Source organism: Vulpes lagopus, chromosome 7 (genome assembly GCF_018345385.1).
Source record: "Vulpes lagopus strain Blue_001 chromosome 7, ASM1834538v1, whole genome shotgun sequence".
NCBI classification, from domain to species: Eukaryota; Metazoa; Chordata; class Mammalia; order Carnivora; family Canidae; genus Vulpes; species Vulpes lagopus.
In genome coordinates, this window is record NC_054830.1 from 82,018,216 (window position 1) to 82,043,954 (window position 25,739).

Here is a 25,739-nt window from a genome sequence, read left to right on the forward strand (position 1 = left end):
GGTTTGATTTTTTTGAGAGAGAAAGAGTAAGAGCATTAACTGGGGTAGAGACAGATGGAGAGGAAGAGGCAGACTCCTCACTGAGCAGGGAGCTTGATCCTAGGACCCTGGGGTCATGACTTGAGCCAAAGGCAGATGCTTAACTGAGTCATCAGGTGCCTTTGAGATTTCATTTTTTAGTAATCTCTGCTCCCAACATGGAACTTGAACTCACACCCTGAGATCGAGTTGTATGCCCTCCTGACTGAGCCAGCCAGGTGCCCCGACTATAGACTTACATGTTTTTATTTTATTATTATTTTTAAAGGTTTTTCTTTATTTGATACAGAGAGAAAGCACAAGCAGGGGGAGCAGGAGAGGGAGAGGCAGGCTCCCCACTGAGCAGGGAGTCCAGTCCGATGGTGGGGCTCGATCCCGGGATCATGACCTGAGCCGAAGGCAGATGCTTAACCAACTGAGCCACCCAGGCACCCCCTTAAACCATAGACTTGTAGATTGCATTAGTAAAAATTGACTGAATTGTTGCTAGGAAAATGTAAAATCTTAATGGATTGTTTCTTGAGAATTTGTGTTTTAGAGAACTTATGTTTTATCTCATGTTTCCTTCTTACCTCTGAATTTTATCCTTGCCTTTTACTATGATTTGGACGTTTTGCTTACTACCATGCTTGCTTTCTTGCAGATTTTCTATTTTGTACATACGTTATTTTGTATATACTGTATATGATGACTTCGGTGAGCAGTGACCGTTCCCGAGGTGCTCGGGAAAAAACACAGATTTCAGCGACACAGGCAACACAAGTACAGAAACAAGTAGTACAGGTAAGTTTTTATGGAACTCTTGTTTTGTGTAGAGTTAATTAGGGAGCACATAATTCTCCTTTTTAGGATACCTTTGGATTTTGAACTTTTTTTTTTTTTTAAGGAGATTGTATTCCCTGGGAAAGAAAAATATCATTGATCCAAATACTGTTGGTTGTTGTTCCTTATCTGAGTGTGAACTTTTTCCTTTTACCTATTAGCATCTGCTTTTTTTTCCCTTTTTCTTTCTTTCTTTCTTTTTTTTTTTTTTTTTAAGGATTTTTAAGTTATTTCTACTCCCAATATGGGGCTTGAACTTAGAGCCCTGAGATGAAGAGTCAGATATTCTACCAGATTGAGCCAGCCAGGTGCCCCTCCTTTTCTTTATTATTAATCTAGGTATGTACCTGAATGTAGTATGAAAATCCAGAATATATGGACAAGTAATTCTCTGAAGTAGAGAAATAGCTGAATTATAAGAGACTTAGAAAAAGCTGCCATTTCTTTCAAGCATTATTAGCTGGGGAGAGTCTTTTAAATATTAAGATGACTTTTAATTAACAAGGTCCATCTGTATAATAAATATATGTGTGTGTGTGTATATATATATATATATTTTTTTTTTTTAAAGATTTTATTTATTAAAAAAAAAAGATTTTATTTATTCACGAGAGAGACAGAGTGAGAAGCAGGCTCCATGCAGGGAGCCTGACGTGGGACTCGATCCCGGGTCTCCAGGATCATACCCTGCCGAAGGCGGTGCCAAACCGCTGAGCCATCACGGCTGCCCTGTATAAAATATTTATTTTTTATTTATTTAATTTCAAAAAAGATTTCATTCATTCATTCATTCATTCATTCATTCATTCATTTATTTATTTATGAAAAACACAGAGAGAGAGAGGCAGAAACACAGGCAGAGGGAGAGCAGGCCCCATGCAGGGAGCCCAATGCGGGACTTGATCCCGGGTCTCCAGGATCACTTCCTGGGCTGCAGGTGGCGCTAAACTGCTGAGCCACCCGGGCTGCCCTGTATAAAATATTTAATGTTAAATAGTCCCTCCTTCTAGGAAGCCTTGATGGCTCAGTTGGTTAAGTGTCTGACTCTTGATTTTGTGTTAGGTAATGATCTCAGGGTCATAGAATTGAGCCCTGATTTGTTCTCTGTGCTTAGTGGGGGATCTGCTTGAGATTCTTTCCCTCTCCTCCCCCCCCCTAAAATAAATTAAAAAAAAAAATCTTAAACAAATAGTCTCTCTGTATGAATTTGTTTATATTGTTATTTTAAATGAAGTTGTATAATTTAAGTAAAATGTTAAGTATAGTATCTGGTACAAAATTTAGCATTTTATCCATTGTTATTGAGTAGATTTATAAACCTTTTTTCAGAGGCCCATCATAAATTTCAGATTGATGATTTGACTATACATTGGTAGCTAATTACAAGTACCCTGTTATAATCAGTCATAACCAAGTGCCCTGCTGATGTTAAGGGACACAGAAAGTAGACTTTACTTGATTGTTGCTTTACATTTTTCAGTATAAGGTTAGCTTTGTGCTGGGACACCTGGGTGACTCAGCGGTTGAGCTTATGCCTTTGGCTCAGGGTGTTATCCCAGATTCCTGGGATCAAGTCCCGCATCGGTCTCCTTGCATGGAACCTGCTTCTCTTCCCACCGCCCATGTCTCTGCCTCTCTCTGTGTGTCTCTCATAAATAAATAAATAAAATCTTTTTTTTTAAATTAATTAATTTATTTTTAAAGATTTATTTATTTATTCAGAAAGAGAGAGAGGGAGAGACATAGGCAGAGAGAGAAGCAGGCTCCATGCAGGGAGCCTGACGTGGGACTCGATCCCGGATCTCCAGGATCACACCCCGGGCTGCGGCGGCACTAAACCGCTGTGCCACCAAGGCTGCCCAATAAATAAAATCTTTAAAAAAGAAAAAGGTTAGCTTTGTGTTTTACTTCTATTAATAGACTTACATTCTGCTATTCAGTGCTTGTTCCTAACTACATTTACCCCAATAGATAATTATTCACAACTGAAAAGAGTCTCTTGTTGGAAAAATTGGGACTTTTGTACTAGGCCCTCCCTTTGTAGGTGAATGCTTAAGAGGTTATTCATGAAAGATTTTCTTATCACAGAAGAAATATAAGTTATGAGTAATCATAGGTGCAACCCTGCTTATAATCAAATAGATACAAATTTATTTTTTATTCTATTTTTTAAATAGACACAAATTTAAATGACATTTTGTTATTTATCAAATCAGTCAATATTAAAAGTGTAATCTTTTTAGGGGTGCCTGGCTGGCTCAGTTGATGGAGCGTGCAACTCCTGATCTTGAGATTGTATGTTTGAGTCCCACATTGGGTGTAGAGATTACTTCAAAATAAAATCTTAAAAACGGGCAGTCTGGGTGGCTCAGCGCTTTAGCACTTGCCTTCAGCCCAGGGCATGATCCTGGAGACCTGGTATCGAGTCCCATGTTGGGCTCTCTGCATGGAGCCTGCTGCTCCCTCCACCTGTGTCTCTGCCTCTCTCTCTCTGTGTGTGTCTCATGAATAAATAAATAAAATCTTAAAAATAAAACAAAATAAAATCTTAAAAAAATGTAATCTTTTAAAGGCATGCCAAAGTAAATGTTGGAAATGTGAATTGTTTCCATCTCTCACCCAAGTAGAGTCATTGGACTGATTTCCAGTGAGTCAGAGTCTCTAGACTGGAGGACGGAGGGCTCTCTCTTCCCTTTTTTTTTTTTTCTCTCTCTCTTCCCTTCTAATGGCTGTTGTCAGTATTAGTTTCTCCATAAGCCCTTTGGGGATGGCTCATTTTATGTAATTATTTTTAAATTTTTTATTTTTTTTAAGGTTTATTTATTCATGAGAGAGAGAGGCAAAGAAACAGGCAGAGGGAGAAGCAGGCTCTTCACAGGAGCCTAATGCAGGACTTGATCCTGGATCCCGGGATCACGATTTGAGCCCAAGGCAGCTGCCCAACTGCTGAGCCACCCAGGTGTTCCTCATTTTATGTAATTAGATGAAAAACTGCTCACTGATTCTTAGACCTTAGATTCCTAATTTTCCTTTATAAAAAAGTTTGTTGAGAATTTATCATAAAAGCAGTATGAATAAAATTGTACATGTTCATTTATCCATTAATCTCATTCTGAGAAGTATTTCCTAAGGAAGCAATCTTAAACCGAGGGTGGGGGTAAGGTTTTATTCTGTAAGATGTTTATTGCCCAATTTTAAATGTCCAAAGGTAGTTTATCTCAGGACACATCTATCAAAGTAGAGGGATATAAGAGAGAAGACTATGAGCTCTTAGATTCTGAATAAAGTAGGTCTGTCACTTTACCAATTAGTTGAATTACTTGTGTGTTTTAACCTCACTTAAAAAATAAACAACCCCAAAAAACATGCTTTGAGAGTTAGAGAAAGTTTCAAGAGTAGTACAAAGTTTCAAAGGATATTAATTCCTAAATATCCTTTAATCCAGATCTCCCAGATATTAACATTTTTACCATGTTTATATTTTTCTCCTTCCTACAAAGAAGAAACTACATACAGCTTTTCCCTAGAACCTTTTGAGAGTAAGTTGTAGATACGGTAAATACCACATCTGAATACTTCCGTATTTTTTTTTCAAGGGCATAATTACAGAACACTTATTAAAAATCAGGAAATCAACTCATGTAATCTACAGACTATAGATTATTGAGACTATTTTCCCAATTGTCTCAATAATGTCCTTTTTAGCTAATTAAGTCCATTATCATCCATTGTATCCAGATGTCAGTTCTCCTCAGTCATTTTTAATCTGGAACTTCCTTTCCTCTGTTTCATAACATTGACCTATTTAAAGAATATGGGTCAGTTACTTTGTAGAATATCTACCAATTTTAGCTTGTCTGAAATATTCCTCATTATAATGGGATTATGCACTTTTAAAGATTTACTTATTTTATTTTATTTTATTTTTTTTTATTTTTTATTTTTTATTTTTTTAGATTTACTTATTTTAGAGAGAGATAGCAAGTGCAAATTGGGGGAGGGCCAGAGGGAGAGGGAGAGAATTTCAAAGCAGACTCCTCCACTGAGTGAGGAGCCTGTTACGGGGCTCCATCTCATGACTCTGAGATTACGACCTGAGCCGAGTCTGATACTCAACCAGTTGAGCCACCTGGGCACCCCAGGTTATGTAGTTTTGGTAGAAATACCGCAGAAGTGATGATATCTTCTTGATGCATTGTATCATGATGTTTAGGATATAGGTTTTATTGTATATATACTCGTGATCAATCTTTTTTTGTTTTTTTTTTAAGATTTTATTTATTTGACAGCACACAACCAGGGGGAGATACAAGCAGAGGAAGAGGGAGAAGCAGGACCCCTGCTGAGCAAAGAACCTGATGTGGGGCTCGATCCCAGGACTGTGGGATCATGACCTGAGCTGAAGGTAGATGCTTAACTGACTGAGCCACCCAGGTGTGCCCCTTCTGGTGATCAATTTTGTCATTTTGATTAAAGTGATGTTTCTTTAGTATTATGTGGAGAGATAAAAACTCCAGTTTTTTAAAGTGTGACATAGAGAGGTGCTTGGGTGGCTCAGTTATTTGTATGTCTGCCTTAGGTTCAGATCATGGGATCCCCTGCATTGGGCTCCCTGTGGGGAGTCTACTTCTCCCTTTCCCCTCTGCTCGTTGTGCTCTCTCACAAATAAATATTCAAAAATGACATGGGGTATGATACTTTTCAGGTGGTTGTAAGTAATTAGAAAGGACATAGGTTGTATTCAGGAAGTGATAACCTTTACTCATCATATATTCTACATAAGTTACAAAGCTGGAAGATGTCTGCTCCTGATCAACTGAGAAAAGGACCTGAAATTATAGTATGGAACAATTGTTAAAACAAGAAAAAAGACTAGTAGACTGTGTTAATAATTTTTATCTTTGGGTGGTGGGCATAAGGATGATTTAAAAAATCATATTTCATTATATTTTTCCAAATTTTATGGGTGGCGGATAGAAGAAAAACATTTGGCTTGCATGGACAAGCTGTCAACGAATTCACTGTGAAAGTAGCTTAGCTCTGGGGTGCCTGGCTGGCTCAGTCAGTGGAACGTGCGACTCGATTTCTAGGTTGTGAGTTCAAGCCCTATGTGTGACATGGAGTTTACTTAAAAATTAGAAACAAAGAAGAGGAGGAAAGTAGCTTAGCCCATTATAAGTCAAATGAATGGAAGAGATTCAGAGGAAGAGAATTAGTAATGCTGCTTTTCTTGGCAAGACTTTTTTTCTTTTTTTCCTTTTTTTTGGCAAGACTTTTTTTCAACCTTATAGTTGGGTGGTGGATGTTACTAATATTTGTTGTAGGGTAGGGTGCACTAACCTTGTTCAACTTCAAATCATCAGTTGTTTTTGCTTTTTCCCTTTGATTTCACAAGTTTTACAGATTTTTGACACTTGCCAGGGGTCACCCTGGCAAGTTTCCTATCCTACTTGAATTTATATTTAGGATCTTTTTAATCGCATATTTAAAGTAATTTTCTGGGCTACAGTAGTCACAAAGGTAAAAAATATTTTAAGTTCTGATTTAAAATGCTTTGTATTTCATTAATATGATAGGCTAGTATTGCAGTACTGTACTTGCTAAACAGCTGTTAAGCACATCAGACCTGTTTTCAGAAGTTATGTCTAAATGGCCCCGTTAGGATTAATACAGATGGTATCACAGAAGAGGAATGCAAAGAATATTTGAGTCATAGTACTTAAGGTGAGAACATTTAAGTCTGAATAAATTAGTAATTGCTATTTACCTAATATGATTTTACATTTTATTTTATTTTTATTTTTAAAGATTTGTTTGTTTGTTTGTTTATTTATTTATTTATTTATTTATTTAATTTGAAAGAGAGAGAGAGGCAGAGACACAGGAGGAGGGAGAAGCAGGCTCCATGCCAGGAGCCTGATGTGGGACTCGATCCCGGGACTCTAGGAACGTGCCCTGGGCCAAAGGCAGGCGCTAAACCACTGAGCCGCCCAGGGATCCCCTTATTTTATTTTTTAAGGATTTTGTTTATTTATTCATGAGAGACCGAGAGAGAGAGAGGCAGAGACATAGGCAGAGGGAGAATCAGGTTCCATGCAGGAAGCCCAATGTGGGACTCGATCCCGGACCCCAGGATCATGCTCTGAGCCGAAGGCAGATGCTCAACCGCTGAGCCACCCAGGCATCCCTATTTTTTATTTTTATCTATGTATATGTTTTTTTTTTTTTAAGATTTTATTTATTCATGAGAGACACAGAGAGAGAGAGAGACAGACAGACAGACTAGACAGACACAGGCAGAGGGAGAAGCAAGCTCCATGTAAGAAGCCCAGTGTGGGACTCAATCCCGGGTCTCCAGGATCAGGCCCTGGGGCGAAGGTGGCGATAAACCGCTGAGCCACCTGGGCTGCCCTGTATATGTATTTTTATTTTTTAATTTTATTTATTTATTTTGTGTGTGTGTATTTTTAAAGTAGGCTCCACACACAACATGGGGCTGGAACTCATGATCCTGAGATCAAGAGATACATGCTCTACTGTCCGAGCCAGCCAGCGACCCTTGACTTACATTTTAGAAATATGTGGGTAAAACAATATAAAATGAAAATATAAAAATATGTTGAAGCTCCAGACTGTTACCTATAGCAAGATGTTATGATTAATAACTATTCTTTTTTTTTTTTTAATTTTTATTTATTTATGATAGTCAGAGAGAGAGAGAGAGAGAGAGAGAGAGAGGCAGAGACACAGGCAGAGGGAGAAGCAGGCTCCATGCACCGGGAGCCCGACGTGGGATTCGATCCCCGGTCTCCAGGATCGCGCCCTGGGCTAAAGGCAGGCGCCAAACCGCTGCGCCACCCAGGGATCCCGATTAATAACTATTCTTATAATCTTTAGTGAAAGTTGTCAACTCAAGTGTTTTCTCACTAATATTTTGTAAGATAGTTTAATAGAGTTGGGCCGAATTTTTTTGTGTCTATAACTTGTGTACGTTAAGGAAGCATAGGCAATTCTTAGACACTTTTAAGTTTAAATATTGCTGCTCTTAGATCTGTTATTGGTGATTGTTTTCCCCCTGCCCTATTACTTTTAATCCCACACCCCTTTTGGAAAGATACTATATCCAGAGTCCCTGGATTAGGTGTGTTGTGCACTGTGACATTGTTGTATGCTCTGTTTTCTGTCTGAAACACCTTGAACCAGGCACATTCTATTTCTTCTTCTTTTTTTCTTTTTTATTAAAGATTTATTTTTCTAATTTAGAAACAGAGCATGCTTGAGGGTGAGAACGGGGGAGAGGGAGAGAGAGAATCTTAAGACTCCACGCTGAGTGCAGAGCCTGATGTGAGATCCATCTCATTACCCTGAGATCACAGCTGAGCTAAACCAAGAGTAGGATGCTTAACTGACTGAGCCACCCGGGCACCCACCCCCAGGCACATTCTTCTAATATAAAACAGTGAATGATTGGAGTGTCTACAAGAGGTCTGCAATTAACTTTTTTTCCCAAGTTTATCCTTTTATTTTAGCTCCTGTTTAACATGTTTTGTCCCCCTTCTTTCCTTCCCTATGCCCTTTCTTTTTCCTCTTCCTCCAGTGTTCCTTTCTGGAAGTGTTGAAATTTTTTACTTCTTACATTTTATTAAGAAGATGTTCATATACAAACAGTAGTTGAAAAGAGTTGTGTGGCAAGCACCCATATACTCAGAATTAGCTTTTTGATATATTTGGTTTATTACATCTGACTAGCTATCCACTATTCTATCTTATTTTCTTGATATGTTTCAAGGTAAATTAAAGTCATCAGTATACTTTAGTCCTAAGCACTTTAGCATACATACATCTATAACTAGTTTGATATTTTTTAGGTTGCTTTCTCTTTTTTAAGTTAAGTTTACATTTAGAGACATTTTAAGTGTATCAGATAATTATTTGGTAGATACATATACCTGTATAACTCAGTCCCCTCTCAAGATACGGAATATCACACACATCTCAGAAGGTTCTGCCGATTTTATTATGTTTTCTTGTTGCAGACATTCAACCTTCTTTTAGGGTTCTGGACATCTTATGTACTGCTGTTTGCTTTCATTCTGCTTCTAACTTTCATTTCTTTCTTTGTGCATCTTTTTGTTTCAGACTCTGCAGGTTTCTGATAACTCATATGGACTGTGTTCTCCCAGTTTTCTAGTTCTTGCACATTGTTAAAGTGGTTTTCCTCAGTCTTCAAGTGTAAAACAATAGAAGAAAACATCATCTCTCTTTACATTCCTTCTTATGTCATCCATACTAGTCTAGATCCTTATTGCAATATTCTTAGACTGGTAAAATAGCTTCCTCCCTAGCCGGAAGGCAGTGTGATTGATATACAGGGCACTACATACCTGTGGTAGTTAGGAGTCCTGTGCCTTTAATACCCAGCATAAAGTGTTAGTAAATGCAGTTGAATTGAATTACTATGTCTAAGATCCTTTCTAGCAATAAAATCGAAGCTTTACCTCATGATTTAATTTGTTTTTTTTTTGATTTAATTTTTATAACTGGAATTTTTTTATCTTATGGGAAGATAATGCTTCACAGATGAAGAATTTCATAATGGTTGATTGACAGATTATTGTTGACCCTTCCTATGTACAGTTTCAGTGTTTTTCTGAGGTTCACGTGTGTATTGCAGGGGTGTGTATTTGGACGTTTCCCCAGTTTTATGTATGTAGCCTCCTTCCTTCCTTGCTTAATTGCCTCAGGACTTTCCTTGTCTAATTGCTTCAATTAGACACCCCAGTACAAAAGGCTGGAAAAGACACTCTGTGTTTGGTCTTGATCTTAGGAGGAAAGCTTTGTCTTTCACTATTAAGTATATTGTTAGCTCTGGGTTTTTTGTAGTTGCTGTTAGGTTGAGGAAGTTCCCTTCTATTTCTAATTTGTTGAGTCTTTGTTACCATGAAAGGATATTGGATTTTATCAAATGTTTTTTCTGTGTCTATTGAAATGATCATGTAGATTTGTTATTTTATTAATATGATGTATTACATTGTTCAGATGTTAAACAACCTTGAATTCTTGGGGTAGATCTTACTTGGTAATAGTATATAATCCTTTTTGTGTGCTGTTAGTTTGCTAGAATTTTGTTGAAGATTTCTCAATGATAGTGGTCCCCCCCCCCCTTTTGATTTTATTTATTTATTTGAGAGAGCACAAGTTGGGGAGAGAGCACAAGCGGTAGGGAGAAGGATAATCAGGCTCCCAGGGAGCCTGACTTGGGACTTGATCACAGGAGATCCTGGGATCATGACCTGAGCCAAAGGCTGGTGCTTAACTGACTGAGCCACCCAGGTGCCCCCAGAGTGATATTTTCCTGTTGTTGTCTTTTCTTGTGAGGTTTTTGATTTTGGTATCAGGATAATACCCTTGAACAGTGAGTTAGGAAGTGTTCACTTCTATGTTTTTTTGAAACAGCTTGTAAAGAACTGATATTGGTGTTAATTTGCTAGAATTCGCATTTGGTAGGATTTACTAGTGAAGCCATCTGGCTCTGGGCTTTTCTTTGTGGGAACTTTTTGATGGCTTATTCAGTTACTTGTTGCTGAGTTTTCATTTTTCTTGACATGGTTTCAGAGTTTGTGTCCTTTTAGGAATTTTTCTTTTTTGTCTAGGTATGCAGTTTGTGGCATATATTTGTTCATGGAATTCTCTTAGAATCCTTTTTATTCCTCTAACATAGGTAGTGATGTCCCCTATTTCATTCCTAATTTTTTTTTTTTAAAGATACTATTTATTCATGAGAGACACACACAGAGGCAGAGACAAGAGCAGAGGAAGACCCTGCGGGAAGACCGATGTAGGACTTGATCCCTGGACCCTGAGATCAGGACCTGAGCCAAAGGCAGATGCTCAGCTGCTGAGCCACCCAGGCGTCCCTTCGTTCTTAATTTTAATGACTAGTTTTCTCTCTTCTTGGTTGATCTAGCTAAAGGTTTATGTCAGTTTTTTGACCCCCCCCCCCAACTCTCCCTCCCCTGCCATGAGCCAGATTTTTTTTTTAATTTTTCAATTTTCCTTTTAAAGATTTCATTTATTTATTCATGAGAGACACAGATTGAGAGAGAGAAGCAGAGACACAGGCAGAGGGAGAAGCAGGGTCCATGGAAGGAGCCCGATGCAGGACTCGATCCCTGGACTGCAGGATCCGGCCATGGGCCAAAGGCAGGTGCTAAACTGCTGAGCCACCCGGGGATCCCCAAGATTCTTCAATTTTTCTCTTCTCTTTTTCACTTATTTTTACTGTTACCTCTGTTATTTCCTTATTTATTTATTTAAAAGAAAGTTTTTGCTTTTTGTTTTTAGATTTTATTTATTTATTCATGACAGACACACACAGAGAGAGACAGAGAGGCAGAGACACAAGGCAGAGGGGGGGAGAGAGAGAGAGAGAGAGAGAGAGAGAGAGAGGCAGAGACACAAGGCAGAGGGAGAAGCAGGCTCCACGCAGGGAGCCCGACATGGGACTTGATCCCTGGTCTCCAGGATCACACCCTGGGCTGAAGGCGGCACTAAACCGCTGAGCCACCCAGGCTGCCCCTATTTCTTTCTTTAAAAAACTATTTTGGGGGCACCTGGGTGGCTCAGTGGTTGAGCATCTGCCTTTGGCTTAGGTCGTTATCCCAGGTTCCTAGGATCAAGTCCTGCATTGGGCTCTCTGCGGAGAGCCTGCTTCTCCCTCTGCCTCTCGCTCTGTGTCTTTCCTTAAAAAATTTTTTTCTCAAAAATAAAACTGTTTTGGAAGGCACCTCAGTCTGCCTTCACCTCAGGCCATGATCCTGGACTCCTGGGACTGAGCCTGAGTTGTGCTCCCTGCTGATTAGGGAGTCTCCTTCTCCATCTCCCCGCACCCCTCCCCCCATTTGTGCCCTCTCTTGCTTGCTCTCTCACTCACTCTCAAATAAATAAAATCTTAAAAAATAAAAAATTCTATATCCAACACGGGGCTCAAACTCTCAACCTTGAGATCAAGACTCACATGCTCTACTAGCTAGCCAGCGGAGCACCCCTTCTCTAATTACTTCTTTCGTTTTATTTTTCCTTTTTAAATTTTTTGCTCAAAATATTTCCCCCTTACACCTTGTATTTCTCTTGAAGTGTCAATTGTTAAAAAAAAAAAACAAAACTTATTTTTTGTGTTTCTTCTTTGTGTGTAGTCTTCGTTTTTATTTGAGTTAGAAAAAGCTAGACATGTTATTTATGTATTAGATCATTTTATGATCAGTGCCGCCCCCCCCCCCCAAAAAAAGATTTGATTGATCTATTCATGAGAGACAGGCAGAGGGAGAAACAGGCTCTCCTCACAGAGCAAGGAGTCTGATGTGGGACTCGATTCCAGGATCCTGGGATCATGACCTGAGCTGAAGGCAGATGCTTAACTGACTGAGCCTCCCAGGTGCCTGATGCTCAGTGCCTTTTAATTTTGAAACAGAAGATGGCTTTATTCTCTAGGTACTTAGTTTTGGTGTGTTTTCATTGTTTATTATCTTGCTCCTTATTCTGTTTTTCTTATAATAACTTTGTGTGGGATTTGACCTTTATTTTTCTTTTTTTATTTCTTTTTTTATTATTTATTTTTCTTGACCTTTATTTTTCTATTGCTTACTTTTATGTGCAGTGAGTTTTCTTGGACTTTCAGATGGCAACATAGTTCTGAGTGGCTTTTCTAATTTCAGAGTGTTTCTTTTCTGTGTAATTATGTTGGCTTACTTTCTGAGATTTCCTGGCTCTCTTCTCTATCCCCAGTGTGGACCTCTTTTTCTTTTCTTTATCTGTGACTTAATTTTGATTCTATTAGTTTTTCTTAATGGGAGCCCTAACTGATTAGTTTCAAGAGTTGATATAATAGTGTGACACCTGGGTGGCTCAGTTGGTTAAGCAACCCATTCCTGATTTTGGCTCAGGTCATGATCTCAGGGTCCTAGATTGAGATACTGTATCTCTGGCTAGTTTTTCTTCATCCGTTTGTATTTTGAGGTTTGTGAGGGATACCTTCTTATCTAGTTTTGTGGTATATTGTTGTCTGTAGAATTTTGTTCTTGCTGTTAAGTTGCAGGAGCAGTTTAGAGAACTCTCCTATACTTTTTTTTTTTTTTTAAAGATTTTATTTATTTATTCATTAGAGACAGAGAGAAAGAGGCAGAGACATAGAGAGAGAAGCAGGCTCCATGCAGGGAACCCAATGTGGGACTCGATCCCAGGACTCCAGGATCACCCCTGGGCCGAAGCAGGCACCCAACCGCTGAGCCACCCAGGCATCCTTCTCATATACTCTTTTTTTTTTTTTTTTTTTAGAAAGTATTCTTTTTTATTTTTTTTATTTTTTTATTTATTTATGATAGTCACAGAGAGAGAGAGAGAGGCAGAGACACAGGCGGAGGGAGAAGCAGGCTCCATGCACCGGGAGCCCGATGTGGGATTCGATCCCGGGTCTCCAGGATCGCGCCCTGGGCCAAAGGCAGGCGCCAAACTGCTGCGCCACCCAGGGATCCCCCTCATATACTCTTTATGAGACTTTTAACATAGTGCCACTTTTGCTTTTATTTTTTTCTATATTTTATGTCTATATACATATGTACATTGTATGATGTATTTAATACATAATTTTTAGTTATTCCGGTATTTAGTTGTTCCAATGTCAGTTCCTCGGGTAATATCCCCATGTTTCCCCATTCTAGTATAGAATCATCACATACCTTTTGTTTGACATCTCTCTATTCTAGAACAGCTTTTAGCCTCTATCTTCCAAAATACAGGCAAATTGAAAAAGATTGTATCTTTTTTTTTTTTTTTTTTGTATCTTTTTCAATTACAAGTCAGTTGTTACATATATTCTTCAGGACTTCTGGGTGGCTCAGTTGGTTAAACGTCTAACTCTTGTTTTTTGGCTCAGGTCATGATCTCTGGTTCATGGCATTGAGTCCCATGCTCTGCAGGGAGTCTGCTACTCTCCTTCTTTTTTTTTTTTTTTTTTTTTTTTTATTTATGATAGTCACAGAGAGAGAGAGAGAGAGAGAGAGGCAGAGACACAGGCAGAGGGAGAAGCAGGCTCCATGCACCGGGAGCCCGATGTGGGATTCGATCCCGGGTCTCCAGGATCGTGCCCTGGGCCAAAAGCAGGCGCCAAACCACTGCGCCACCCAGGGATCCCCTGCTACTCTCCTTCTGCCCCTCCTGCTAGCATGCTTGTGCATGCACACACATATTTTCTCTCTCTGTCTCTCAAATAAATGGATAAATCTAAAAATTCTTCAATTTGAGTTTGTCTGATAATTCCTCATGATTAGATTCAGGTTATAGAACTCTGGAATACTACATAGAGTATTTTTGACTATTTCTCAGATTATGGGTGGAGTTATTGAGATCTATCTGCATTTCATTAAGGATGTTGATATATTTAGTCCAGGTTTTGCCCATTTTTTTCTTATTTTTAACTATGTTTTATCTAGCAACTAAAAAATGATCTTTGTTGAGACACTTTCAGACTGTGTGCAAATAATGTGTTCCTCATGCAACTTTCTCCCTTAGAATTAGCATTTATTTATTTTTAAAGATTTTATTTATTCATGAGAGAGAGAGTAAACCAGAGACAGGGACCTAGGCAGAGGGAGAAACAGGCTTCATGCAGGAAGCCTGATGGGGGACTTGATCCTGAAACGCTGAGATCACGCCCTGAGACGAAGGCAGACAGGTGCTCAACTGCTGAGCCACCCAGGCATCCTGTAAATTTTTAAAAAAAAATTTATTTATTTTTGTTTTAAAGATTTTATTTATTTATTCATGAGAGAGACACACACACACACACACACAAAGAGGCAGAGACACAGGCCGAGGGAGAAGCAGGCTGCATGTAGGGAGCTCAACGTGGGACTCGATCCTGGGTCTCCAGGACCACACCCCGGGCCGAAGGCAGTGCTAAACCACTGGGCTGCCCTCATTCAGTAATTTAAATGGTTTAACTTTTAAAATAGTTATGTTGGGGGATGCATGGGAGGCTTAGTGGTTGAGCGTCTGCCTTTGGCTCAGGGTGTGATCCTGGGTCTGGGCATTGAGTCCCGCCTCGGGTTCCCTGTGAGGAATCTGCTTCTTCCTCTGCCTACGTCTCTGCCTCTCTCTGTGTGTCTTTCATGAATAAATAAATAAAATCTTAAAAAAAATTTATGTTGGTAGTAAATATTTTAGTAAACGAGGGTAGTATTTTTATTTTGGTAAATTTTGAGAGTAATTTTAGATTTATCAGTACAGAGAGATCCTGTAAACCCTTCATTTAGTTTTCCTGTTACCATAATCAAGGTACCTTTTTCAAAGCTAACAAAACAAATTGGTATATTACTCTTTCCTCACTGAACAAAAGAGTCACTTTTTTATACAATAACTTACTATTTTTTTATTGCCAAAAATAGTATAAAAGGAAATGGCAAACATTCAGTAATTTGATTTTTTTTTTTTTTTTTTTAAGTATTTTGGCTGAAAAGCCATTGGAAGAGAGTTTTCTGTTGGGGTGACTAATTTTAGTGTTTTTTTTTTTTTTTTTATTAAGATTTTATTTATTTATTCTTGAGAGATAGAAGGAGAGACAGAGACACAGGCAGAGGGAGAAGCAGGCTCCATGCACCGGGAGCCCGACATGGGACTCGACCCCGGTCTCCAGGATCGCGCCCTGGGCCAAAGGCAGGCGCCAAACCGCCGGGCCACCCAGGGATCCCCAATTTTAGTGTTTATAAGTTTCCATTTTCTTAAAATTTTTAAAATTATGGCTAAGAAAAAAGTGACCTTTAAAATAATTTTTATTTAGATAAATACAGCCATTTCTATTCAGAGGTGACCAGGATATGTTTTAAGACTTGACAGCAGGGATCCCTGGGTGGCACAGCGGTTTGGCGCCTGCCTTTGGCCCAGGGCGCGATCCTGGAGAGCCGGGATCGAATCCCACATCGGGCTCCCGGTGCATGGAGCCTGCTTCTCCCTCTGCCTGTGTCTCTGCCTCTCTCTCTCTCTCTCTGTGACTATCATAATAAATAAAATTAAAAAAAAAAAAATTTAAGACTTGACAGCAGAGCTTTTTTGACAGCTAAGCTGGTTCTAAGCCTGTGTCCTAGTAATTTCCAGTGCTTTCCTGTTCCAATTTTTTCTAGTGCTTATTATTCCATTTCCCTAAGGGAAGGAACATGTAAATGAGTCATGTGGCCATTTATGACGATTAATAACTTTAGGTCATTTAGCCAAAGGAATGGGACCTTTATGACATTAAATTTGATGTTTGGGAAAAAAAATCATGTTTGTTTGGCTTATGAAAACAGATTGTGTACATTTATCAGTATTTCTGTTACCATAGTGCTGTAGTTCTTGAGCTTTTTATCTTTTTGCAGCAGATTTTGGCATCTAACTTATATCTTAGGTGCTCAGATCTTTTTATTAATTGTGTATTTGCTTTTCAGGCAACAGCTGAACAAATGCGTCTCGCTCAAGTGATCTTTGATAAAAATGATTCTGAATTTGAAGCTAAAGTTAAACAGGTAAGTTTTTGGCAGAGGATACTATTTTGGCATTAGAATCTTCCTAGTTATAATGTTATTAATAATGAGCTAGACATTTGTGGAGAAGCACATTGATGCAGTAAGTACATATAGTATTTGGCAAGTTCTCAAAAAGTTTTATTTATTGTTAAGAACCGAATTGGCTTTTCCAACATGGTAGTAATTCCAAATGTATGCTAGAAGCATGTAACATTAAATTTTACAGTTATGTCTTAATTTAGAACTTTAATTAAAGACCTTTTGATTATAAAAATTTCAAAATCTCCTTTCCTGATAAGGCTTCTTTTCCCTTCAAGATTCTAGAAATCCGGCTATATAACCCTTAACTTGATCCAGACCTTGGTAGAGGTCTACAAATGATTATTCCTTGGAATGAGTGTCCCACAGTGAATTTGTTGCTGAGAGTTAGCTGGAAAAGGAAAGAAACCTTGCTTCTTTTCACTGCCACAGTAAAGAATTAACAGAACGAAAGCAAAACTTTATTAAAGTGTACCCCCCATGGAAGGAGTGGGCTAATCAAGAGAGACAATGGCCCTGGAAACTTGGTGCTGTTGTCTTATATCAGTTTTCTTTTGGGCAGGTCTTAGTGTTGCAACATTTGAGTGAAAGGCCTGGATTATATAATAATTAGCCAACTACTATGTCCTTTCCCAAGATGTATTCAAAAAGCCTGCATGGAGTAGGAAACTGCAACATTATTTCTATTTTAGAGACATAGGTCACATAAGGACAAGCTACTGCTTTTTGCACTAGTGGAACAAGTACAACAAACTTAGCCTTTAGTCCTGCTGAGGATATTATAACCACAAACCCAGTACTAGATGGGTAGAATGGGATGCTTCCAGGCTGTCCTCAGTTGCGCCTCTCCATCATGATGTCTAAGGTCTGTCCTCCTTTTGCTCATGCCTAGCTTTCTGCCTAACTCTTTAGCCCTTTTCTCTTTAAACTCTTTGTTTATACTTATAGTTGCTGTCATTAGACTATGGTAATATTTTTAGAAGGCCACAAAAACGGTTTATTAAAAGTTATAGAACTTATTCTCTAGAATGAGATTTATGTGTAGTTTGAGACCTACTTCTATAGGTACTTCTATCATATTGTCTTTTATCTGAATAGTATAGCAGATACACAAAAAAGAGCACTGGTCCAGGAGTTCAGAGTTTTAAGGTTAAACTTTAGTTCGATCCCTTACTAATTCAGTCACTGGGGGGTAATTTGATATTTAATGTGCACCTTATCACTTGAATATTACAGGTGTTGGGTTAATACTGACACTGACAGAAACTGACACTAGGCAATACCCAAAGATCAAGCTGTGGAAAGCTGTAGGTGTGTAGAACTTTCACTGTGCTATGCAGGGAGGAAAGCAGAGAGAGAGAGTGGTATAGTGCGAAGAGCTCTATTTATGAGATCAGGATACCTGGATTCCAGATAGGTCTTGCTGGTAATTAGTTTTTGGCCACAGAGAAGTCACTTTAGATGTTGGGGTCAAACTATTTTGAACAGGTGATACATACTAAAATAGTTAAATGTGTATAAAACACACCAGATACTTATATCGTATGTTTATTCCATCGTAATTGAGAAGCCTGTATTGTACTTAACCTGTGATTGTACTTGTGATGAGAATGTTAAGTGGCTCAATCTCCCCCCCCCCCTTTTTAAAAATTTTATTTATTTATTCATGACAGAGAGAGAGAGAGAGAGAGGCAGAGACAGAGACACAGGCAGAGGGAGAAGCAGGCTCTGTGCAGGGAGCCTGACGTGGGACTCGATCCCAGGTCTCCAGGATCACACCTCAGGCCGAAGTTGATGTTACACTGCTGGGCCACCGGGGCTGCCCTTAATCTCCCTCGTTAAAGAGAATGTGTACCACGGGGATTTCTTTGATTACTTCAAACATAGCACCCTGTTGAAGCTGCTTGCAGAAGTACCATGTCTAGGAGTGAGTTGTGATAGCTGGCTGTAGAATTCAATTGTGAGGCTTTTGAGTGTTGTCACTTGTTAAGTGTGTGGACTATTCTAATCCAATCAGTAGTAAACCACACAGGAAATATTTTCTCTGTACAAAACAGTTCAACTGGATGTTTTGTTAATAGTGGCCGTATACACTTGGTCTTTGGGAAACATATAGCCCACTTACTATTTGAATAGTTCAGAATTTTGGAAATCCTAGGTCATTGAACTAAGCTGGAGTAGTCAGAGCTGATCCTTATTCTGAGAATCTTGGTATATTTGTATGTGTATACTGCTCATTAATAATCTGATACTTGGTCATGTTGGAGGATAATTTATTTGTATTGATTAAAAGACAAGTGATAGCCACAAAAAGCACGGAAACCTGTTCTTGCATTATAAGCTCAGAGTCTGGAAGGAGGCCACGTTCATGTGGAAGTATTGTATAATTTCTGTTTTACAATAGAAGAATCTTAAAATTGGTATCATGTACCATTTTGGGTTACCCTTAACTATTTTCTTAAAATTTCAATAGCTTATGGAAGTGACGGGGAAAAATCAGGATGAATGCATTGTGGCCCTACATGACTGTAATGGAGATGTAAACAAAGCTATCAATATATTGCTGGAAGGGAATTCAGACACGGTAAGTATTATTAATTGATTGGCAGTGCTGACATTTGTCTCCAGTTCCATATTGCATTTTGAACTTCACCGTTTTTGAGGGTGGTGGTGGAGGGAATTATGGGTTCCATTCCATGTTTGTTTTAAGACCCAAAAGAATACTAACCTGAAATGACTGTTTTTGTTATATATGGTTTCTTCATGAAGTTGTAGAATCTGAAGACTCCAAAGAGAACTTGGTCATCTACTCCAGCCTTACACAGTTTCCAAATTCTCTGGGCCTGTGGACATTTTCACCACCTGAAAAACTTCTCTGGCTTCACTGCTCATGTTTCTTCATCTCAATCGTCACCTCTTACTACTCCTTAAATCTCTAGACTAACAGAAAACCAGGATTTGCTGGTATATCTATTTGCTTATGTGTGAATATTCTACAGACATATTTTCATGACCATTTGACAGATTAAATAAGAAAAAGTTTTTTTTTTTTTTTTAAAGCCTAGTGAAGTTTGAGGAATGTGTAGGCACACTAAAGCTCATCCCTTTTATTAGGAAGGATACAACTAAAGCCACACTAGGCAGTTGTCCCCCTTAATCTCTTGATTTTTCCATGGAGATTGCACAGTGTTTCTTTAAGATTTTATTTATTTAATTAATTTTTTAAAAAAGATTTTATTTATTTATTCATGAAAGACACAGAGATGGTGAGACATAGGCAGAGGGAGAAGCAGGCTGCCTGCAGGGAAGCCTGAGGAGGGACTCGATCCCTGAACTCTGGGATCATGCTCTGAGTCGAAGGCAGACGCTCAACTGCTGAGCCATCCAGCCTTCCTGATTTTATTTATTTATGAGAGAGAGTGCATAATGAGGGCGAAGGGGTAGGAGGAGAAGCAGACACCCTGCTGATCAGGGAGTCAGACTCGGGGGGTGGGGGGGTGGTGTCTCAATCCTAGGACTTTGGGATCATGACCTGAGCTGGCGGCAGCTACTTAACTAACTGAGCCACCCAGTTACCCCTGCACAATGTTTCATTTGTATTTTCAAATCACCATTTCAAAACAAGTTAAAGCAAATAATGATTCTCCTTAAAAAGGAGAATAAAGATGTAAACAATCAAAAATGCCTTCCTTGTCAGCAGTCAAGTTTAATCAGGTTCTCATTTTTAAGGATAGGCTGTATTAGGGACAGGCTATATAAAAATGAACTGTTGTGACAAGTTCATAAGTAAAATGAATATCTTTATTTAAAATAAGTAGAATGTGTTATATAACTATATAAAAAATCAGATGATTAGAAAAATAGAGCCATATCTGTGGGTAAAATTTCATGCAAGATAACACTAGTCTGTCAGTTTGTTGGGAAAATACATCATGTTAAGGGACAAATTTTTGTATAGTTTTTGTTTGCTGATACTTAAGCATATAATTTCTGGATTTTATAAAATACGGGAAATGTGTTTACCTCATTGTTAATGGATGTATAGAATGGCTCTGTTTTTGTTTTTGCTTTGTTTTTGTAAAGAGAGTGGGGAAAAGACCTAGGGAGAGGGAGAGAGATAATGTTAAGTAGACTCCATACCAATGCAGAGCCTGACTCAGGCCTTGATCTCACAACCCTGATATCATGACCCAAGCCAAAATCAAGAGTTGGATGCCTAACTGAGTCACCCAGGTGCCCCTAAGCTACCTCCTTCATATATTAAAAGAATTCACTGTTGAATACATGAAATATTTCCATATTGTTCATTGGAGGGCCTGTTTTCTTTTTTCATGTTAGAGGTAGGCCAGGATACCACTTTATGTTGCCTTTCTTTTAGCTCTAGCAGACTTAATGTATGTCCAGTTCTGTGTTTTATTGAGTTTTAACGTCTTGAATGATAACATATCTTTGGTTACGTTGAACTTGGAAATCATGTGGTGAAGTCAGTCTGGTTTGGTTTCTTCATAGATTAGAAAATCAAATTAGGGCCTGTGTACAGACACAAAAGGTGTATGCTTGTTGAGAGTTGAGAAGGCTGGGGCGGGGGGGAATGATAGGCAAAGGAAAATTCCCTTGAAAACTCTGGTTTGTGTAGGATTATTCTTTAATAGCATTTGCCTTGTCTCCTCCCTGATTGCTGTCTGCAGTAGCCACGACTGACCAGTTGTAAAGAATATCTTCTGACTGGGATAGAGTTTATTGGAGTACAGGTGCTAGACAATAAAATCACTGTAGGGTTGCTAGAAGCAAGAACATTTAAAATAAACCATGGGGAAAAAAAAACAAATTTTGTCCTATTCTCTAAGCTTATTTTGTGTTAGGATCTTCTTTTAATTTTTTTTTTATTTTTATTTATTTATGATAGTCACAGAGAGAGAGAGAGAGAGAGAGAGAGAGGCAGAGACACAGACACAGGCAGAGGGAGAAGCGGGCTCCATGCACCGGGAGCCCGATGTGGGATTCGATCCCGGGTGTCTCCAGGATCGCGCCCTGGGCCAAAGGCAGGCGCCAAACCGCTGCGCCACCCAGGGATCCCGTGTTAGGATCTTCTGAAACAAAATTACTACTATTATTTAAAGATTTTATTTATTTGAGGGAGAGAAAGAGCACACTAGCAGGGGAGGGATAGAGGGAGAGGGAGAAGCAGGCTCCTTTTGGAGCAGGGAGCCTGATGCAGAGCTCCATCCCACGACCCCAGTATCACGACCTAGCCAAAGGCAGGTGCTGCTGATTGAGCTACCTAGGCACCCTGAAACAAAATCATTACTTTGAAAAAAAAAAAATGTTAGGTGGAATTATCCATGATGTTTTTAAGGATGAGTTTGTCTTTCTCATGTAAGAGGAACTGTCACAAGGGAAAACATTGAACAGGATCATAAGTACTAATAAGTCTTTTATTATAATGCTGTTTTGAGTGACAGAATAGATTTGGTTTGGTTTTGTTTTTTTAAAAGAATTTGTTTATTTATTCATAAGAGACACAGAGAGGCAGAGACATAGGAAGAGGGAGAAGCAAGCTTCACGCAGAGAGCCTGATGTGGGACTTGATCCCGGGATCACACCCGGGGCCAAAGGCAGACGCCCAACCGCTGAGCCACCCAGGCATCCCCAGAATAATTCTGAAATACCAGTCTGTTGCATTACTGTGCTTTTCTTTCTTTCTTCTTTTCCTTCCTTCCTTCCTTCCTTCCTTCCTTCCTTCCTTCCTTCCTTCCTTCCTTCTTTCCTTTCTTTTCTTTCTCTTCTCTTCTCTTCTCTTCTCTTCTCTTCTCTTCTCTTCTCTTCTCTTCTTTCTTTTTTCTTAGCGATTTGTTTGTGTTGTGTAGTTCCTGGCAAATAGGAGGTGGGAGAGTGATTTTTTAATTAGCTGGCCTAGAAAGCTGCTTTGCTGATTACTAAGTGTAGTGTCTGGGAGGACCATTTCTCTTCAAGTTTCTTCAGACCTTTCTACAAGTAGCCAAATACAGATACAAAGATGGTCAGAAGTTTAGTTGAAAATCTTCCGTAATTATTTGGTTTATGTTGAAAGCTTGTGTGCCTGCTCACAGACTGTTGTGCCAAATGTGCTATTGGAGAATAGCACATTTTTAATATATGTCCTATTCTCTTGTCCTATTCCTACTCTCTTTAGCATTTACAGTGATATTAGACCAATTACCCCTTAAGTTTGCTCTCCTTAACTTTCCTCCACAAATAAGTTCTTGTTGGTCTTGATTTTACAAGCCCAAGATTTGCTTATGGGTGTCTTTGCTGAATGAAATGGAGTAAGATATTTTTCTCAGATGTTTCACATATGGTGTACCTGGGTGGTTAAGTGCCTCCCTTTGGCTCAGGTCATGATCTAGGGTCCTGGGGTCAAGCCCCACGTGGGGCTCAGTGCTCAGCAGGGAGCCTGCTTCTCCCTCTCCTTTTGCCCCTGTTCCCTGCTTGTGCTCTGTTTCTCTCTCTCTCAAATAAAGTCTTAAAACATACAAAATATGTCCCTTCTTAATGATTGAGTACCATTAGGTCTGTCAGTGTAAAGATATTATAAATTGTATACATATGCATCTTGTGCTGACTCCACTGTGTATAATTTTTCTAGGACTTCTAGAATTTACTTTTTGTCTTGTTAAGAGGACAGGATTCTGTCTTACATAGGTGTCTTATTTATTCATATTAGCAAGCATTATTGAGTTTTTATAAACTGCAGAATTACTTTTCTGGAATAAACTTTTATTGTTTTCTCTAAGTAAAAAAACAATGCAGAGGGGTGCCTGGGTGGCTCAGTTGGTTGAGCATCTGCTTTCTTCTCAAGTCATGATCTCCAGGTTCTGGGATTGAACCCTGTGTTGGGCTCTGTGCTCAATGGGGTATCTGCTTCTCCCTCTCCCTCTGTGTGCTCTCTTTTTCAAATAAATAAAATCCTTAAAAAAAAAAAAAAAGAAAAAAAGAAATGCAGAATGATAAAATGAAATTAAACGTCCTCATTAAATAACTACTAACTTTAGTATATTACATGGGCTTATATTTGAACTAAAAATTGTAATCCTATTTTATACACTGTTAGTTGGTTAGCTTGCTACACTTAATATCATGGATCTCTTTCTGTGTGTACTTGCACAACTAGTTTTTCCCCTAAAGATTTTATTTATTTGAGAGAGAGAGTGCATGAGAAGACGCACATGCATGAGAGCATGAGCAGAGAGGAGAGGCAGAAGGAGAGGGAGAAGCAGGCTCCATTCCAGGGCCCAGGGTCCCCAGGTCAAGAAGGCAAACTCTTAACTAGTTGAGCCACCCAGGTGCCCCCACCTGGATAACTCTCTTAAGTGGCTACATACTGCTCTCTTTGTGGATGTTCTAGAGTAGATAGCCTCCTAAGGTAGATATTAGGAGAATCCCCCCACCTTTTATTCTAACCATTGTCTGTATATAAGTGTTTGCACAATTATAAAATTATTTCATGTGAATAAAGGCCTGAAAGTAGAATTGCTGGGTAAAAGCTATGAACTAATTAAAGTTTGGGTCCTGTTCCCAGATAGACTTGTAGAAGATTAGAATAGATGGATATTCACCAGAACTGGATATGCCAGATTATTCTGCTGTAGCTGTCATTTGTTGACTTTTAAAAAATCTTTATCAAAGCTTAAAGGTGGAAAATAACTTGTTTTAATTTTTTTTCATATCTGGTGATTTTATATGTAACTAAATATATCGGTTCAGTTGAGGTTTATAGATGTCAAAAAAATTCCTTCTAAAAAAGCATTTTAAATCTGGCCTCTGCTGTTTTGGAAGTAATTCAGCTATTTTCTTCAATTTTAGTTTATTAATTTCTAGTGCATTTTATCTGAATATACAATACTAGTAATTTCCTTTTTTCCTAAGATTTTTTTAAGCTTAAGATAGTTCTTGCTCTTATTTTGGGACTGAATTACTTCAACTCTTGTGAAATGAGGTAGATGATGACAAAATAAATAGAAACAAATGGGCCAGTTTTGGGATTTCTCAGTGCTGTACCTTTATAATCGTAATACCACTTATTTTTACAAGAACAAAGTGTTCTTTTCTCAGCAATTTATATATATTTGATTTTATTTGATTTCAGTCACCATTAGAGGAGAGGCAGAGAAGGGAGGTTATATAAATTAACTTCTCATTAGAAACAGGTCTTTGAGATTGAAATTTTGGGTACTTAGTTTAAAAAAAACCTAATTTTATTTGCCTACCATTAAATGTTTTTAGGTGGTTACTTTGGTTAACTAAATAGAGCAAGTTATTCCTGAGGTTTTAGGGCAGCATTTTAATGTAATTTTGTAGTCTTTGAGCTAATATATTAATAGGCTTAAGGCCTACTGAGGATAGTTGGGGATGGCATAGTGTGGGAGCTTAGGGAAATGACCTTTGTTTTTAAATCAGCATGGGAAAAGGCTCTGTGGTGGGACAATATATAGTTAGTTGTTAATTCAGCTAGTTGCTGTCCTCTTTTGTGCTGTGTATGGCAACAGAAGCTTAGTGCGAACTTTACTGTTTTTATCATCTGAAAGTAGAACTTTATGGATAAGAATTAAAATGGTAGGCAAGTGAGCTTCAAGGTGTGAGTCTTTAGGTCTGAAAGATAGATGCACACATCCCTGATAATGGTATACACTTTGAATGACAACTCTGAATGACCACTCTTGTCTTCGGTAGACTTCATGGGAGACTGTAGGGGGGAAGAAGAAGAATTTTGGAAAAGAAAATTCAGAAAACAAAGAGAATAGAGAGAAGAGAACTGAGAGAGAAATGAATCGTGGACGTGGAAACAACAACCGGAAAGGAAGAGGTGGCAATCGTGGGAGAGAGTGTAAGTATATTTCTCCTAATTTTTGTTAAGAAAATTTTTATGCATACTGAGAAGCTGAAAGAGTGCTCCAACAAATGCCCTTAAATCTAGTTCTTCAGTGTTTGTCATTATACATAACTCTTAATATTGAGCTACAACTAAGTAGTTCATCAGAACCCTAACTGATGCAGTTTCATGTTAGCACTTACCTGGGCTGTACGTAGTTATGTTGTGTCTTAAGACTGCCTTTTTGGGGTGCCTGGGTGCCTCAGTCAGTTAAGACCGCCTTCTGTTATGTCTTAAAGTGCACCCTCTGTTTTGAAAGGAGGGCTTTCATTCACTGGTAGATGAAGATAGTTTATTCTTCCCACTTAATGGATACTATTTTATAGGAAAGGGTTAGATTAAGAGGGAAGTTGTCGAATAGGGAAATTTTTCTTAGT

General features: G+C 38.7%; 1 protein-coding gene across 3 annotated transcripts in view; it reads left to right on the top strand.

Annotated features, from left to right (window-relative positions):
* UBAP2 (ubiquitin associated protein 2) overlaps positions 1–25,739 on the top strand; it is a 122,092-nt gene that overhangs the window by 33,461 nt on the left and 62,892 nt on the right. For all 3 annotated transcript variants that reach the window (XM_041760935.1, XM_041760934.1, XM_041760936.1), the window contains exons 2-5: positions 683–822; positions 16,338–16,415; positions 18,928–19,038; positions 25,164–25,317. In XM_041760935.1, the coding sequence (XP_041616869.1) occupies positions 724–822; positions 16,338–16,415; positions 18,928–19,038; positions 25,164–25,317 (442 nt within the window). In that variant the 5' untranslated portion in view covers positions 683–723. The remainder of the gene's footprint in view (positions 1–682; positions 823–16,337; positions 16,416–18,927; positions 19,039–25,163; positions 25,318–25,739) is intronic.